Source organism: Lacerta agilis, chromosome 17 (assembly GCF_009819535.1).
Source record: "Lacerta agilis isolate rLacAgi1 chromosome 17, rLacAgi1.pri, whole genome shotgun sequence".
Lineage (NCBI taxonomy): Eukaryota > Metazoa > Chordata > Lepidosauria > Squamata > Lacertidae > Lacerta > Lacerta agilis.
The window spans coordinates 28,782,576-28,801,152 of record NC_046328.1 but is presented as its reverse complement, the minus strand read 5'-3'; the positions used below and the strand labels follow the sequence as shown (position 1 = coordinate 28,801,152).

Below are 18,577 nucleotides of genomic sequence, written 5' to 3'. Positions count from 1 at the left end.
TGAATATTAAAACAAAGGAGTCAGGATTTTTATTGGTTCTGCTCCTGTGCCTTTAACAGCAGCCTGACATACCAGGAAATGATTTAACAGTTTATAGAGGCAGGGGAGCTGGGTCTATACAAAAGGTTGGCAACCTTGTTCTTGGGACTTTTAATTCCTACTGATGTCTGCACATCAGGCAGCTGCAAAAGGCACAGGAGTAGAGCTAGAAAACCACAATAGCAACCCTACTGTGGCAAAGAGACCAGGGATATGGGTGGATAACTTTTATTCTTATCTTCCAGATGCCCTTAGATGGGCAGAGCAGACAGAAGATGGATCCTGATATCTCTCTCCTCTTCCAGTGCCCATCTCCCAAGGGCATCACAGAGGCTCAGGTCCGAGTTGAGCTCTCCCCACTGTACGACCGGTGCCCACTCCCTGGCGACAGGGCCCGGATCGAGACAGCTTGGGTGGCACGTCGCCAGCAGAGCCCATGGCTCTTTGACGGAGCCAAATTCCGTCTCCACTCAATCCAGCTGGAGGGGAACATCTTAACCTTCTGCCTCGGTCTCACCTGCTACAAGGACTTTGTGGGCACCAACTTGGCGGACGCAGCCGGGCAGCTCCAGGAGCGTGGGCGCAAGGACTTAGGGAACAGCCAGGCCTACCTCGCCGAGCCCCTGGGGGTGGGCGCCATGCTGCACACAGCGGATGACAAGTTTGTCTTTTTGCGGCGGAGTCAGTGCGTAGGGGAGGCGCCTGGGAAGATCGACATTCCTGGAGGTCACCCTGAACCGCAGGTTGATGGAGTGCCTGGTTTTATGTCTTGGGGGTGTTGCTGTTAACAAATGGGTCAAATTTCAGTACTGTAAGAAGCGATAGGACAGGCATCAGCTTTGCAGCTTATCCCAAGGGCTCCCCTGAGTCCATCTCCTTAATTAAGGTGGACCAAAGCTTGGAAGCTCTCCTGCCACTTTAGCTTGGAGGCAGAGCATCTCCTTTGCATGCAGAAGTCCCAGGTTCAATCCCTGGCATCTCCAGGTAGGGCAGAGAGAGACTCCTTGCCTGAAACCCTGGAGAGCCATTTGGGCCATTGAGAATGGAGCTGTGTTCCTTGAATGGGCCTGTGTTTTTCCTGTGCCTCGCTTTGCAGGTTGTCATGGGAGATGCCGCCTTGGAGGGGCCCGTCCGTCATCAGGATCTCCCAGGAGAATCGGTGGTCAAGGAGTTGTTCTGCTCTGTGCTGCGAGAGATCCAGGATGAGGTGAGGAGAGGGCAGGGAAAGGGGAGAGGCCAACAACTAGGCTCCCTCCCCTTGTCTCTGAACCTGCTTTTGAGAGTGACTCTGAACCAGCTTCCCCCTTCCCTTCCCAGGTGAACCTTCCACTGCCCACCCTCAGCAGCCCAATGTTGCTCGGAATAGCCCGGAACGAGACCAGCGCAGGCCGCTGCAGTGCTGAATTCTACATCAGGTAATGTGCTGAATCCCGATCTACCTCTTCACTATCATCCTGGTACCAAGCTGTGGTTAGTTATGAAGTGCATTGATTCCCCCCCCCCCCCCGCTTACGAATGTTTTTGTTTTATGCATTATATAAAATTTTGAAATGGGCCTACTGGTCCAAAAAGGTCGACAAGCTATGGTTTGGGGGAAACTCGCAGAAGTGGAAGGCCTTGAGTGGTTGGATGGCCATCTGCCATGGGTGTTTTTGTTGTGATCCCTGCATTGCAAGGCATTGGACTAGATGACCCTTGGGGTCTCTTCCAACTCTACTATTCTATGAGCTGATGGGGCAACACTGTAGGAAACAACCCTAAAGAAAGATCTTTGCCAGGCTCTGTAAGGAGAATAAGGTAGCTGTGCCAGCCAAATCACCCTGGAGTTAGCGTCCCACAACTGGGGTGCCACCGCTAAGAAGTCCCTCTGGTATACATCTGCCTCATCTTTGATGGTGGTGGCATCCACAGAAGGCCCTTTGTAGAAGATCACAATGCATGGGGACATATGTACCTTTATGTATGGAGACAGCCTCCCCTTCAATATTAGAAACTGTCTTCTATTGAGCCACACCCAATAGAGGCTCATCCGTTCTTTGTCCTGCAGCTCAGCTTTGTACAGCCTCAGCTTCTCCCTCCTTTACCCCACAGTGTGGGCCGTGCCATGGACATCTCTTTCTCCAAACCCAAATTCTTCCCAGTTTAGTCTTCATCTCCTAGTCCCTACGCCCACCCTCAGCTTCACTGGTTGCTTTCTTCTCAACTTTGCTATTCATTAATTAATTCAGGTGCAGTCTCAGCTCTGAGCAGGTGAGGCACCATTATGCTATCGGGGGCCCTGAGGCCCAAGAGTCAACCAGCATAATCTTTGTTGACAGAGAGGTAAGTGCTGGAGCTGGAGGCAAAAGTGTGTAGTTCAAGGGTGGGCAGCCTTAGACCTGGGTGGTCTGGTCCTTAGGCTTCTTCCCAAGCCACACCCCCTCACCGACCCTGCCTTACACACCCTCCTTGAGTATTTTTTGCCTGGCTGTCCTTTAACTCTGATTATGCGCATAATTCTTGGGACCCAATTCCTAGCTTATATTGGTAAGATTGGACAGCCAGCCATCTAAGCATACAGGAACCTCCTAGTTTCCCCATTGGCAAGTGCTAAGGCCCCTTTAAGGAAACATGTGCCTCCTCTGGACTCAATTTAGAGTTAATTAGAATACATTAAAATGAAGTTCATTGTTTCATCACCCCCCTTTTTGCATACCAAGGCACTGTGACCCTGTCACCCCCAATATAGTAAAATAACTAGACAGGACAAAGAGTGTGTCAACCCCATTTTCTGCATCTCTTTTAACATATGGCTGCCTTTTCCTCTGTGCAGGATGTCCTGACAATGGAGCAGAGCGGGGACTTTTGGAAGGAACTGTGCCCATCAGCCAAAGGGGCCATAGAGCTCTATAGAGGGGTCATGGGCACATGCCAATGACGAGCCCATTGGGAAGAGGTACTTCAAGGAAGTGAACTACTCTCTCAGGGACTATTCAGAATTACTTTACATAGCACCCACCTACCCCAAAATCACCAGCAGTCCTTTGGCAAAACAGGAATATTATGCCATAGTGGGATTATTCTCACCTCCCAAACCTCCCTTGAAACTGCACTGGCTGAGACCCACCTTAGCGCCTTGTGAGTCCTGTCGCTGTGCCTGTTTGTGCAACCTGTTTCTCAATAAAGAAGTAGTATTATTTTTTAATTATTAGTTTTCTCACCCATGGTATGATTTCAGGTTTCCTAGCATGCACTGGGCCTTTCTCTGCATCTCCTATATCCTTTTCTCATCTCTGTTACTAAGAGGTTCCTCTTTCCCCTATATCAGATTTCCCAATATATCTAGGTCTGGTGCACCCTGTTTGTACAGATTATTTGCCAAGAGAAGTGAATTCTGCAAGCAATGTTTCATGGTGGAGTGCTCAGTCTTCCAGCCAGACAGCCGTGCCCTTTCCCAGGATACTCCATTCCACTGTTGGACGCAGCAAATGCCTCTAAGTACCAGTTGCTGGAAAGGAGAATTGTTGTTGTGCTTGGTTCCAGCTTGCCGTCTTCCCAGAGGCAACTGGCTGGTCACTATGAGAATACTATGCTAGACTAGATGGGCCACTGGCCTGATCCAGCGGAGCTTCAACTGGAGTGTATTTAAGAGGAGAGAAAAAACAGTTAAAATTAGGAGTCACTGTAAAATGTGCATCAACCTAAAAAAAAAAAAAAAAGCAAGAAACCAGAACTGCAGTAAAACTCACCACGCAATCTCAAGGGAGGCTTTTATACAGAGGTTGGATGGGCATCTGTCAGGGAGTCTTCAACTGTGATTCCTGCACTGTGATTCTATTTTCATAGTAATTTCTGTTTCTTTTGCACATGCAAATCACAAATGTGCAAAGAGCTGCAGTAAAAAGGGCCCAAGATGAGAAGGGCTCCCAAACCGCTCAATGAACAAAGCTTGCCTCCTCCCAGGAATAAAAGGGGCAGTGAGGCCAGACCCTCTGTTTGTGTGCTATATTTGCACATGATCACCCTACAGCTATGGAGTGTTTCCAGAGTTGTGCAAGAGCCTCAGAAGACTGAGGAATTGGGGGAGGGTGAGCAGGGTGGCGTGAGAGCAGTTGCATTTCAGGGATTTAGCTGATCTTCCCCCAGAGCGTTGCTTATCTGGATTACTAGCAGCTTGGAGGCAATTAACAAATGGGGATCCGGGTCCCCCCACAATCCCACTAGTCTTTCACCCACCGCCTGAAGCGGATTAGTGTCTGAGCTGTGACCCGAGGTGCTCAGGTGCTGCATTTACTTGCCTATTTCTGCTTTATACTGGGGACCTCCCTCCCCAGCCCCCATTACACAACGGACATGGCTTCAATCCATGGTGGGTTGAGGGGGAAGTGGCCCAGCCTGCTCCTGTGCCTTTAACAGCTGCTTCATCTGTCTAAAGCAGTGTTGGCCAAACTTGGGTCTCCAGCTGTTTTGGGACTACAATTCCCATCATCCCTGACCACTGGTCCTGTTAGCTAGGGATGATGGGAGTTGTAGTCCAAAAACAGCTGGAGACCCAAGTTTGGCCAACACTGGTCTAAAGGAATTGAGAGGGAATCCCCGCTCCAATGACATTATTAGCTTGAACACCTACCTTGCTAACGCCAGCAGATCAAGCTGCGGTTGAAAGCATAGGTGCACGGGCAAATAATAAAAGCTGGCAACCTGTAATCCATGTAAAACTCCCAATATATCAGACTCCAAAAGGGTGTGAGATCAGGGACAACTTCACACACATTGCGTTTTTCTTAACTGATGCTTTTTAAAAAGGTTATTATTTATGAAGCATATTTAATGCGCCCTATAGTTTACAGAGGCAAATAGTTCTCTGCCTCAAAGAGTTACAGTCGGTGAAAGGAGGCAACTCTCCACACAGCCAGAACTTTCCATGCAGTAATTTGAGGCATTGGGGGGTGGGGGAATGCTGCTTAGGTGCAAGAAAGATACAACTTCCTTTCTTTTCTTGTTACCGTCTGCAGAATTCTGTTTTGATAACCTCAGTTGGCCCAGAAAAGCTAGTACTGTATGAGAAAATGGCACTTGACATCTCATTGGCCTTAACTAGTAGCAGGAACTGTGTTTGAGGTGCAGCGTAATTGCTGAAGGTACAACTGAAAGATCCCCCCACCCCACCCCTGCTGCTGCCGCCATTTTATAAAGTCTGTGGAATGATGCAAAAGGGTCTTCTAATAAAGCTCTGTGGTTTTAATTTATTACATGTGAAGTTAATATTATCTCAGACTCCCTGAGGGCAAGGTGGCATTTCCCTTGGCACGCCTTACTGCCTCTTCCAGAAGTTCCGTCCACCTGCCAGGAAAAAGGGGAGGGGAGAGAAAGACTCACTAAAAGCCCCCGAAAAGAATGGAATAGCTGTGATTTGTCATTAGAAAGGCAGACATTAAAGAGAGGCCCCATATTAATCTCAACAGCATCTTTGTTCGAGGGAGGGGGTACCAATATTTATATTTATATATTTACATTTATATTTATGTCTGCGTCATCTGTGTCTGTGTCTGTATGCCTGGATATTTTTGGGACCCACCTAATTTGTGTGACTGTAAATTGTTTTAAACTGCTTTTAATATTGTGCTCTGTTGTAACACACACCCTAGGACTTTAGGATGAAGGGCAGGTAATAAAATAAAACATTAATAATTACACACACTTTTAAAAAACACAACAACCACAGGTGTGTGGGAACATGTACAGAAATAGCTGGACGCCTGCCCAGAATGGAAAAAGGCAGCAGGAAACGGGACACGGCAAGGCAGAGAGAGGAGTAATTGAGGGCTGGTTAGTAAAAACAACTCCAAAACACATCCTGGATACATTCCATCAAGCTCTGCCCGCAACTGGACAGCAAACAGTGGAATAGCAACAAATATCCATGATTGAAAAAGTGCAGGAAAGGTAAATGTGCCACACCCACAAAAATGTCTGCTCCAGAATTGTGAGGGAAACAACAGGTAAGAAATCTTACATATTCTTTTCTGAAGGTGTTGAGGCAACGAGCTCATACAGATGGGGTACCAATTCCGATGTGCAAATGACAAATACAGCTCGTGGATCTGGACAGAGGAGAGACAAGATGGATGAAGAGGCAACACGCCAGGGCTGACCTGTCTAGCTTACAACCTTTAAATGAGGAAACATGGTTTTATCCCATTTTACCTGTGGCCACAGAGCGGATCAGCACCACATTCAGCTTGAGGACGGGGCTGATCGTTTGCCAAGTGCCTGAGGAGCCCCACACCCTATTCCTGTGGCACTTGAGAACGAGTCTCTCATCCTTCCACTGCAGGAGCAGCAGGAGATTTTCCAGCAGCAACACGTGCAAATCTAAGAGAGAGGCAGAGAGTTTGGAGTGGCTAACCTGCTCCGCGTATCCAGATAAGAACATTAGGAGAGTTTGGCTGCAGAATCAGGCCAAAGGCCCAACTAGTCAGAAGAACAAAGGAAGCTGCCTATACCATTTCAGGCCACGGGGGTCCATCTAGCTCAGTAATGTCCACACAGACTGGCAGCAATGGCCCTCCAGGATCTCAGGCAGGAAGTCTTTCTCCCAGCTTGACCTGGAGATGCTTTTGGGGATTGAACCTGGAACTTTCTCCATGCAAATCAGGTGCTCTGTCACCAAGCTAGGATGGCCCTTCTTCTGAAGGCAGTCTGTCTGGGAGAGTCTTTTAATCTATGGCCTGTTGCTTTAGAATTTCAAATACCATTAGAAGTTTTGATGTTTCAACAGCTGATGCTTTAGTTGTTTTTTGGGGTCTTGCTCTAAAATTGCTTTGTTCTGTCAAACTTTCTGCAAGCTGCTTGGTTCATCTAGCTCAGAAACCCAGCCAGATGGGTGGGGTATAAATAATAAAACTATTACTATTATTATTCATCTGACTGGCAGCAATGCCTCTCTTGAAGGTTTGGGGCTCAAGAGTCTTTCTACCACCAAACCACAGGGCTGCCTCACTTGGATTACTATTAAAAGTAGGATATAAACAATGTCAGTGAGAGAGGAACTGCAGAAACCTCCACTCTGAGAGGCCTGTGCCACATGTGTGTGTTTGTTGGGGTGAGGTTGACAGACACGTACCCACAGTCTTGTCTTTGCGCAGGCGCCAGCGCAAGGGGCCCTCGTGGATCAGGCACTGATTCCGGAGGTCAATATTCTGGACAGCCAGGACAGAAAAAGGCAGTGTTTTGAAGAGCGGGGAAGTAATATAAAAAGAGGAACTCAGGGAGAGGACGATGATGGGGAGGGCCATACCTTGAACTCTGCTGCCAGTGCATTGGTGGTCCACTGCAATGACGTGGTGTCCAAACACATCTGATAGGTCTCCAGGCGATGATGGTTTTCGGCCTTCTTCACAATCTCTTTCACACACTGAAGGATTTCCCGGCATTGGTCTCGAGCCTGGCACAGCTTCTGGTGCTCTGAGGACTGTCCTAAGCAAAGAAGGTGCACAGAGAGAGAGAGAGAGAGAGAGAGAGAGAGAGAGATGGGCTATCATCACGCTGCTGGCAAAGTTTGTTTCTATTTACCAAAAACTTGGAGGCTGCTTTGGAAACACAGGGATGATCCCTAAGTGGTTCCCAGCACGAAACAGACACAACACTGCATTTAAAGGAAAAATGACCTTGGAAAGACAGATGAGCAGCATTGCAGCAGGAATACATAATCCCAAGCAATCCTTATTTTCTAACAAGAAAATTGGCCTCTGAACAACCCTTGCAACCCTGCAGCCCCACCATCTACTAATACTAGCAGTGGAGGTGTGTGTATACACACCCATATACTGTACAGTGGTACCTCGGGTTAAGAACTTAATTTGTTCTGGAGGTCCATTCTTAACCTGAAACTGTTCTTAACCTGAAGCACCACTTTAGCTAATGGGACCTCCCGCTGCCACTGTGCTGCCAGAGCACGATTTCTGTTCTTATCCTGAAGCAAAGTTCTTAACCTGAAGTGTTATTTCTGGGTTAGCGGAGTATGTAACCTGAAGCGTATGTAACCTGAGGTACCACTGTACCATCATTATTGATGTGTGTATTCACTTTCCACAATAAGCTACGCTCCATGTAGCCCACAACCTCCAAAGGTCACAAAGCATAACATTAAAATTATAGGAGATACGACTCTCCTCCCTCTCCCAGCACACACATAAATATGTAGAGACAGAGATACCATCAGTGTGTTTGATAATATTATCCAGCAGCAAAGGGTAGTTTGTCAGCTGCTGCATTTCGGAGAGAATGAGATCTTTCAGTTGATGGTGGCGGCATTGGTAGTTGCTCTCTGCTTCCTGGGAAGGGGAGACAGACAGACAGACAATATGCTTCTGTGACCATATGGAGAGTGGAGACATGTCCTGTTTGTGGACTTCCCTTTGGGGCATCTGGTTGTCAACTGTGAGGACAGGATGCCTATGGCCTGATCAATCTGCAGGGCTCTTCTTAGGTTCTTATTCTTATGGTGGGGGTGTAGGTTTGCAAAAGACCCGTCCAGGGGACAATTGGAGAACCACCTTCCTGATGAAGAGGAAGTGCAGAGCTTTCAGGAGCCTTAAGAGACGAAACAACTCCACTGTCCACTCGCATCTCCGCCTCCTGCTTTCCTTCTTTTCCTGGGGCATGTTGTTCTTCCTGCCCTAGACCCAGAATGAAAGCAGGAGGGGGAGATGTGAGTGGACAGTGGAGCTGTTTTGTCATTGTAAAAACTGAGGCTAGAAGTGTGTGTATGGCGAGGCGGAGAACAACATAAGATGAGTCTGCTGAATCAGGCCAATGTCCCATCTACAGTCCACCATCCTGTTCTCACAGTGGCCAATCAGATTTCTGCGGGAAGCCCACAAGCAGAATTCAAGCACAAGAGCACTCTACCCACTTGTGGATTCAAGCACTATTCAGAAGCACTATCACAATCCGGGTGGGTAGCAGGGAGAGGAGGACAGGTTTCTGGCCCTCCAGAATGGAGAAAGAGCCCTCCAAGACTTCCTCTTGCACTCCGCACTGAAAGTGCAGACCCAGCATCTGAGACAGTCCCCTCCCTCCCCCTTCCTTAGCATACGAGCACACAGATACCTGAATGATGAGGATACCTGAATGATGAGCCGGAATCGAGTGTCCTTCTGCAGCTTGGTTTCAATCAGCTCCAGGGCCTTGGACTGGTTCACACAGAAGTCAGTGACCACGTGTTGGATCTCTTCGCGTGCAGGCCCACCAAACTGGGGGAAAGGAATTATTATTATTATTATTATATTATTATTATTATACACCACCCATCTGGCTGGGTTTCTCCAGCCACTCTGGGCAGCTCCCAACAGAATATTAAAAATAAAATAAAACATCGAACATTAAAAATGTCTCTAAATGGAAGGGGGCAAAGGGGGCAGGGGAGAGGAAACACTTCCTGGTTAGAATCAGGCAGGTCAGCAAATCAAGGGGTCAAACTCAACTGGAGCCCCAAACACTGCCTACACACACAGCTGCATCACCACCAGCAGCCCAGCCCCTAAGAGATTGTTACCTGGGAAAGCATGAAGTGCCCAATTTCATGGATGATGGGCCCTTGTTCTTGAAGTGTTTTCATGGATTCTGACAGAGAACCTGGAGAAAGGACAGGAGGAGGGAATGGTGAGAAGAGGAGGATGGGGAAATAACCACAACAGAGATGGGAGGGGGAGAAGGACAGGCATGATCTCTATCTCTTTTTTTTAGTACCATGCCCCCCCAATGGGCCTCAAAGCTGGCCATTACAGATTGGCAGACCCTCCAAGTGTCTCTATTTTCCAGGGACAGTCCCAGATTTACAGAAGCCGTTCCAGTTTCTGATTTGATCCTGTAATGTCCCACTTTTCCTTAGGATGTCCCTCTTTTCATTGGTGAAATGTTGGAGGGTATGGAGTTATATGGCACCCGAGCCAAGGAGATAAGTAACTATACAACCTTTAGAAGACATCTGTATAGGGAAGTTTTTATGATGCTTTTATATGTGCTGGAGGCTGCCTAGTGTGGCTGGGGCAACCCAGTCAGATGGGCAGGGTTTAAATACTACTACTACTACTACTACTACTATTATTATTATCATCATCATCATCAAGTAGGATGTCCCTATTTTTATCTGATAAATGTTGGAAGTCCTGGGGAGCGCTGCTGTTGCACTCAGGTCTAGATGGACCCCCTTTGGCCTTATCTAGCTGCCTCCTGCAGGGCTCTTCTGATCTTCTGCTCCAATGGTCCTCCTGAGCGAGGGCCTTTGATGGAGACGACCCTCTCCCTCTACTCCTGACCCACCCGTGAGCAAGCGACGGTCTGTGCGAGACACAGAATGGAGGCCTAGTCCAAAGGGGCTCTGACTGAATAAGAGAGGCAGCCTTACTGTGAATCTTCAGCAGCTCTGGGAGGTTGGGGAAGAGGAGGGCCAGCTCCTCCCGCGAAAGAAGTTTCTCCCTAAACATGCGCTGATAGAAGAAGACAGTCAGGACACGCAGAAGCCGCAGGTGAGAGGCTTCCGTCACAAACAGCTCTGTGCAAAGGGGGGGGGGAGAGAGAATGTCAGCTAGAGGTCAAATCCCAGCAGGATCTGGGAATGAGGCAGCTAAAGCAGGTGCATTGAAAAAAGCCTTGGGTTCTGCCTTTCAAGAGGAGACTGATCATGTTCTCTTCCTGTACTGAGAGAAAGCCCATGGAGTTGCAGTTGGTGGAGCATTAAGAAGCTGCCTTCTTCAGTCAGACCCTGGTCCACCTGGCCCAGTGCCCACTTGTCTCTGACTGGCAGGTGGCTCTCCAAGGTTTCTGGGGTCTTTCCTTCTCATTCCTACCTGGAAATGACATTGGATATTGAACCTGGGGCCTTCTACATGCAGAGCATGTGTTCCACCTAGGGGCTGTGGCCCTTTCACTAAAGATAAAACAAGATTCCAGTTCTCACAGTCCCGGATAAAGGGGGCTGATTTAAATGAGAATGCAGGAAGCTGTCTTCTAATGAGTGAAATACCATTGGACTCTCTGGCTCAGTGTTGTCTATAGTACATGGCAGAAGGCGCTCCTCTTAGAGGGGTTCAGGAAAGGGACATTCCCAACGCTACCTGAAGATGCCATCGGGGATCAAGCCTGGGAGCTTCTGCAGGGAAAGCATGGTCTCCACCACTGAGCTATAAGTCCCTTCCCCAGCATGGGCACCAATATGCAGCTGATTGCTCTGGTTACCAGTGCAACACACACAAACACCATTCATCTATGGATTTCCCTTCCTCCTCAGAGACATTACAGCACACTTCAGGGCCAATAAGCCTCCTTCCCACCCTGCTCCCCTGGCCCTGTGTCAGAACTTTACATGTGTCCATCTTTACTGACCCATGTGGGTCTTGCCTGGAGGGAATTTCACTAATGACCATTTTTCAGAACTCTAAAGTTCCAAGCTACATGTACAGCAAAGGGCCCACTTCCCAGGAGAGATCTCACTAGGCACTTCTTCCACTTTTGCTTAAAGTCAGTTGAGATCCTTCTAGAGCCCCATGACTTTCTGAGGGTAACCCAAAGTATGAACCACAGAATGACCTCCTCACCATTGATGGCCTCCTGGTGGTCGACCTCCCGCTGTGGCAGGGAAGATGCAACATGGCGGCCGACAGTGTCTTTCCACTTCTGTGAGCTCAGGTCTGACACATAGAAGAGGTCGTCTCCCAGCAAGGAGGGGAGGGAGGGGTCTGAGGTGGACCACAAGTTTGAGGTCTCGATGTTCCTGTGGGGGATTGAAGAAATGGGAGAGGCAGGGTGTCAAAAGAGGGTCTGCTAAAGGTCCTCCGGCCTCAAACATAGATTTTGGACCTTTCTAGGGGGTTCAGTGTTTATGTAGCATTCAGGAAGGAGACACGGATTTCTGTTGTCACATCATTGGCGGACAGACATTTTGCATATTATGTATATTTTACTGTTTGATTTTATTGTATTTTTATTTTAAGTTGCTTTGAGACACTTTAGTAACAAGTGATTAATAAATTTAATAAATAACAATGATACCTCAGTGGGACCCAAGGAAGTGTTTTTATATGAAAGGCTTTCAAGCTGCATTTAAGCCCCTCTGGGGCTTCTTCCATGACTTTGGCTAGCAGTGAACAGTGTAGATGTGGAAGAGAGGGAATAAATGACAGGAAGCATGTTGAATGCAAATGAGGAGTGTCTCTTCCTCCTCCACCACCACTTCTACCCTCCAACTGACAGGAGGGCCTTTGTGTTCCCTCAACCCGGTGCCCTCCAGATGTTGTCGGACTACAACTCCCATCAGCCCCCAGCCAGCATGGGAGTTAGAAGGGTCAAATAACCAATGAGCATCTTTAGAAACTGATCTCTCCCCTATCCCCCAACTTTACCTTCTGTGAAAAGAGGACAAACAGCCCCCCATTGTGCAACGGGAAACGACAAATTGCCTGCACTTTCAACTGTACTGAGGAACACAGATATCTACACTTTCAGCGGATCCAAAGACAGATGTCTGCACTTTCAAGTGAGCCAAGGAAGACCAGTGTCTGTACTTTCAGCTGGTCCAAGGCTCAAAGCAGACTCCTCACCAGGCCTCCTGGGAAACAAATATGAAGGATCCCACTGTCGGTTGTGAAGTCAGAGCCTGGCCTATCCCTTAATTTACCACTCACCCTGCCCTCTCAGTTGGGCCAGGCAGCTGGATCTAGGCTACCCATATAGTTAGTTCCCCTAAACACCCCCAGCCTCACATGCCTCTGGGACATCAAAGGAAATAAGGCAAGCCTTTTAATTTTAGTGTGGGCTTCATTGTATTACGAAACCAACTTCTCTTTTCAACTCGGGTACACACCCACATTCACAACATCTATGCATCTTTTATAAGACACACCTGTGCTCCCAGGGACCTTTCTTGGTGCTTAATTTTATGATTACATGAAAATCCTAACTTTCCTCCAAATAACTCAAGGAGTTGTATGTGGCGCTCTCCCCCCCCCCTCCAAATTATCTGCACAATAGCCCTATGAGGGCTAGGCTGAGACTTGGCCCAAGGTCACCCAGTCAGCATCACAGCCGAGTGTGGATTTGAACCCTGGTCCGGAACAAACTGCTACACTCCAGTATATTATAATTTTAACTGCCCTTCCTTGTTTGCTATCTCCAGGTAGAGAGATGTGGGAATCCCTTTCTCCTCCCTGACAGACTCTCTGAACAAGGGGCTGAGGCGGGTGCTCCTTGTGTTCACCTGGCGCATTTGTATAGAATAATGCATGTCCACATGTACTAGTAATTGAGATGACATTGCATAAATAGGTGGGTATATTAGAAGATGTAAGGTAATGTTCAATAGGAAGGGGGAGGTGGAATGTTGGTGGTGAGTGATGATTGGCTGAGCAGGAGTTTGAAAGGTGATTTGAATGCTGGGAGGGAGTCGGTTGAGAGTCAGTTAGAGCCTGGAGATCAGAGAGGGAAGAGCTGGGGTTGGATGTGAAGCAGGATTGGTTAGATGAGTGGCATAAGAATAGAATAATGGCCTGGTTAGAGGTGTAATAAAGTGACAGATAAGATACTGGGACATTTGAAACCATAAGCCTATGTAGTCAAAGGCATATTGAAGCCCTCATTTAGTTTTTTGTTTTTTTCATTTGATGTTATTTCACAAATCAGTTTTATTCTACCACATGCCTCTTCCTAGTCTATGTAAGGGGTGAAGAGTTACTGATGGCTACTAGTCACACTGGCTGTGCTTTGTCTCCACAGTCAGAGGGAGTAATGCTTCTGAATACCAGTTACTGGAGACTGGAGCAGTGGTAGAAGGGTGGAGAGTACCCTTGTGCTGGGATCCTGTTTTGAGAGTTTCCCTCAGGCACCTGGCTGGCCACTGTGAGAACAGGCTGCTGGACTAGATGGGCCACTGGCTTGATCCAGCAGAGGTCTTACATTCTTATGTTCCGATCCAAGTGGCCTGTATTGGCAGCGGGGTGGGGAGGGGTGTTTGGTAGGGTACCAAAGAAAGACCCAGCTCATAGCAGTACAATTTGAAGTGAAAAGATGGCACAGGGAAGAGTGAGCAGTGCTAGAAGACCTCAGAGCAAGGGGGTTGGCACAACACCCATCCCTTCCACCCGTCTGTTCCCCTGGAGCTTCACAGGAAAGGAAGTAAATTTATACAACACTGGACATTAAACCTGTTAAATTAACGGGCACTAGAACATATGTGGTCAAACATTTTTAAAAACAGACTTGTTCCAGTACAAAAAAGTGGACAACCATGCAGTTGTGTTTTGATATTGCAATCACTTTTCTTTTGCAAAAGAACCTTAAAGGACTGGTGGGCACCTAGAGTGCTTCTCAGTACTTTTAAAAATACTATCACTTTCTAAAGAGTTTGGGCAATGTTTGTTTATGGTATAGATCACACCAGTGTGGTTTTTTTTTAAAAAAAAATTTTTGTCCTACAGAATTTCAGAGGCGACGCTGCCTCAAGGTTAGTTATAGAAACTTTGTCAGCTCTGCGTCCCTGTTGCCCTAGCAACGTCGGGGACATGCGCAGAGCTGACTGACCAGCTCTCGCTTATCTCGGGTTTTTTTCTAACAACGCGAGAGCCGCATGACGTAGCCAGCTCTGCGCATAGCGTCCCTGTTGCCCTAGCAACATCGGGAACACGCGCAGAGCTGACCGAGCAGCTCTCGCTTCACATCGCTCGCGTGAGCGCACACCCGCCGCATGCCCGCGCACACCCGCCGCTTCAACAGTTTCGGCCGGCCGCCCGAAGTGTCTGCGCTCCAAGTCCCAACGGCTGTCCATGGGGCACATGCGCAGTAGCGCAATCCCACGGACACAGGGACTGGGTGCAGAGACACTTGTACTTTATTACAAAGGACAATTGCAAGCAATTAACAACACTGGCAGGACTTATTTAAGAAGACTTGTACTGTAGTGTTGATTTTATATATACCTTTATACATATTGGTTAAAAATTTTGACAATGGAAAGGACATAAATGTAAAGAGGAAGAAGTATATAATGCTATGATATAAAAAAGATGGGAGGGAGGGAGGTCGACAGTTTATTTGAACAAACTGGAAAAATATGAAAGTATTTTAATAGTATAAAATGGAAACTTAATAAATACTATATTTTTTTAAAAGGAAAGGAATCTCATAGGGGGTGGCCCTAGGTCGTCCCCTGTCAGGCCTGGGGCAAGCAATCATGGCAAAAGCTTCACTTTGCAAACAGACTCCAACTAGGCCATCACCACTATGCCTGCTTCCCAGAAACTACTCAAGCTCAGCCACTGATTTCTGACACAATGAAAAAGCTACACAGATGAGAGATCAAATATTTCATTTTCTTAAAACGCACATAGACCTTTACAACTGAAAGTCAGAAAGCACCTCCCAGCTTCCTCTGGCCAGGCAACACCAACAAGGGCCCTGTTTCCAAGGCAGGCGCGAGATCCTAAAGAGCAGCGGCCTGTCTTTTTATTTTTATTTTTTTTATTACAAAATGTTCATAGTTGGTCTTGAAGCCACCACAACTACTCCTGGTGAGGGGGGGGGAGGAGAGGAGGAATGTTTGCAGGGTGGTGGTGTGTCACCAGCTCCTCCTCTTGGCCAGAGATGGTGGTAAAACAAATTGCTCTGGCGGTTGTCTGGAATAGGTGTGGTGAAAGTGGCTCCTCTTGGGGGATGGGAGTGGCTTCTCCTCTTGGTGGGATGCAGGGTGGGAGCTACTTCTCCTGGTGGGGCAAGGTGGGAACAACTTCTTGGGGATGAGGGGTAGAGGGAGCTCTGAGGGGTAGCTTGGACCAGAAGAATCTCCTTTCTGCCCCAGTGTAAAATTCTTCAGGGCTGCCTTCCAGCCTAGAAAGGAGAGAGAAGATACTTTACAACGGCCAAGCACAGCACAGCCACCAGTCTGACTCACAATGGGAGTATCTCCCCATCCCACACCCCACAGGCTCCTCACTTATATCACAGCACTGAGGTGAAGGCTCTCAATATTGGGAGGGGGGTGGTAGTGGTGGTCAAGGGTTTTTCAAAAACCCCTCCATTTGCTCTCTTCTCCAGCTTTGGGCCTCTCAGCCACTTCTCTCTTTACAGGAGCATACCTGACACTCTAGGCTTGGATGCATCCCACTTACTTGCTTTTGAGTCTAGGTGAACAGCGAGGGGAGCTCTTGAACAGCATATGTGGATTAGGGTGGGGTGGGATGAGGTGAGGACTTGCAATACTTACACAATGAAAGTGGAAACCTCTTCAGTTTTCTCAGCCTACTTGAATGACTTGCTCTGGAAGAGCAGCTAGGAGATTGGCACCACTGGAGACCACCCTCTGTGCCTTCTTGAACTCATTTGTTTGATTCTTTCCCCCAACACACACACACTCACACACGGCTTCCACCAATTTGTTCTCTCTGGCTCTGAGTCACATGATTCATACTCTCCCCCTCCATTTCAACCCTTTGACCTGCCTCTCACAACTGAGGCCATGTGCAGATGGGTTAGAACTTTAAAAAAAAAATTGTTGAAATTTTTTGATATTAAAATATACAAACAGACACTTACAAAAATACATTTGTGCATTCTTTCATACATTGGATAAAAAATATTCAGATATAACTATAATCAATATTTGTGTGCTTTCTTACCCCTCCACCACCCTTTACTTCCACCACCCCTCACCTCACCCAGTGCTGGGCTTCCAATCCTCTCAACTGCAGTATCTTCTGTTTTCCATTGTTCCTTTTTGTATACTATTAATTCTAATGTTCATAATGTAGTATTTTGACTGCCTTCTTTTCTCCTTCTTACTCATATCTATCACGGAACTTGTTTCATTCTGATAGGAGTTCAGGCTTTTCAATGTAATTTTGTATATATCCCTTAAAGGCCTTCCATTCCTTTTCCATCCTGCCCATTGAGACCCCTCCAATATTTCCCATTATCTTGGTCAAATTATGATATTCTATTAATTTGGTAAGCCATTCTGTTTTTGTTGGAATCACAATACTTTTCCAGTTTTTCGCAACGAGCAGCCTCACGGCCACCGTTGCATATAAATAAAGCACCTTATCCACTTCTTTTAAATTTTCAGGCACAATACCCAACCCAATATAAACATTTTTTTTCATTTCATTATAGATTGTCTCCCAAAATCGTTTAATATCTGGGCAATTCCACCATACGTGGAATAGGGTGCCTATTGTCGAGTTGCCTCTCCAACATATATTGCTACAGTTTTTATTCATTTTGGCAATTTTATCGGGCGTCAAATACTATCTATGTAGGATCTTAAGAAAATTTTCTTTTAATTTATAATACGTTGTGAATTTCATGTCCTTTTGCCATAATTTTTCCCATTGGTCAAACATGTTTTTGCCAATATCTTGTGCTCATTTAATCATTGAAGCTTTGACTGTTTCATCTTTTGTTTCCCATTCCAGGATCAGATTATATAATTTGGATATATTTTTAGATTTTTCTTGAATTAAATATCTATCAGATTTGGATATTTCTTTTTCAAATCCTACCTTTTTATCTTTCACTAATCTGTATTTAATTTGGATATACTGGAACCAATCGTAAACATGAAGTTTAATTTCTGAATAATCCTTTAGTTTCAATTCTCCATTTTCTTCTTGCAATAATGTTTTGTAGGTTGCTCAATTCTCTCTCATATTTAATTTTTTAATTGCTACAATTTCTAACGGCGATGCCCACAATGGAGTTTTTGGTTCTAGAATTTTCTTATATTTCTCCCAAATTTTATATACAGTGGTACCTCGCAAGACGAAATTAATTCGTTCCACAAGTCGTTTCATTTTGCGGAAATTTCGTCTTGCGAAGCACGGTTTCCCATAGGAATGCATTGAAATTTAATTAATGCGTTCCTATGGGCAAAAAAAGTCAGGGCTTGTTGCCGGCAGCAGCAGCAGCAGCAGCAGCAGCCGGAGGAAGGGAAGGGCAGCGGAGCTGTGCCTGAGGGGGAAGCAGACTCCCTCCGAGAGCCGCGGCGAAGACGAGGAGGAGGAGCCACTCCGCTTCAGGTTCCCGCTGCCGCCGCCCTCCTCACAGCAGCAGGTTCCCGCTTCTAACGCTGAAATGCAAAACGTCCAAAGTGAACAAGCACACAAGTTGCAGTCTCTTTTTCGCCGCGCCAAACCCAAGTTACCTTTGGACGGCAAAACGGTTTAGGGTCGTATTTTTTGTAGCACGTAGCATATGGGAGAGGGGGGTCTGGAGATGGGCAGCCGTCACCATGCCAGTTTCCCCTGTATCCCTCCCCCAGCCGGCGATGGCAAGGCGGCCACCACTCCCTGCGCGCCCACCGGAGCGGCAAGCAGCGTCGATTGAGACGCCGCACAACCCCCGACAAGTCCTCCCGGGGCCTGCCAGCCCCACAAAGGGTTTGGGGCAGCCCCAGTCCTTTCCACCATCACCACCACCACCACCACACCACCCCGCCTCCCGATCAGAAGAATTACGACTGCAGTGATTACGATGGTGATGGGCTTGCCGCTCGCCCTATCCCCAAACACAC

At 47.2% G+C, this 18,577-nt stretch overlaps 2 protein-coding genes and 1 long non-coding RNA gene across 4 annotated transcripts; 1 reads left to right on the top strand and 2 right to left on the bottom strand.

Annotated features, from left to right (window-relative positions):
- The first annotated feature begins 232 nt into the window (after positions 1 to 232).
- On the top strand, positions 233 to 3,223 carry NUDT22 (nudix hydrolase 22). Of its 2 annotated transcripts, none has more exons than XM_033135882.1 (5): positions 233 to 782; positions 1,136 to 1,246; positions 1,357 to 1,454; positions 2,268 to 2,289; positions 2,852 to 3,223. In XM_033135882.1, the coding sequence occupies exons 1-5, from the start codon at positions 285 to 287 to the stop codon at positions 2,954 to 2,956; spliced, it is 834 nt and encodes a 277-aa protein (XP_032991773.1). In that variant the 5' UTR covers positions 233 to 284; the 3' UTR covers positions 2,957 to 3,223. The 2 variants fall into 2 exon arrangements, with proteins under 2 accessions (XP_032991773.1, XP_032991772.1); XM_033135881.1 differs by having other exon boundaries at positions 248 to 782; positions 2,268 to 2,361.
- Positions 3,224 to 6,015: 2,792 nt separating this feature from the next.
- Positions 6,016 to 11,151, bottom strand: LOC117039145 (rho guanine nucleotide exchange factor 11-like). The gene is made up of 9 exons (XM_033136214.1): positions 11,139 to 11,151; positions 10,430 to 10,576; positions 9,578 to 9,657; positions 9,150 to 9,275; positions 8,237 to 8,354; positions 7,319 to 7,497; positions 7,145 to 7,220; positions 6,226 to 6,393; positions 6,016 to 6,122 (listed from the first exon to the last, which is right to left on the bottom strand). The coding sequence occupies exons 1-9, from the start codon at positions 11,149 to 11,151 to the stop codon at positions 6,031 to 6,033; spliced, it is 999 nt and encodes a 332-aa protein (XP_032992105.1). The 3' UTR covers positions 6,016 to 6,030.
- Positions 11,152 to 11,698: 547 nt separating this feature from the next.
- On the bottom strand, positions 11,699 to 12,825 carry LOC117039224. The gene is made up of 2 exons (XR_004425734.1): positions 12,423 to 12,825; positions 11,699 to 11,794 (listed from the first exon to the last, which is right to left on the bottom strand). It is a non-coding gene; the product is annotated as an uncharacterized LOC117039224 (long non-coding RNA).
- Between the last annotated feature and the right edge of the window lie 5,752 nt (positions 12,826 to 18,577).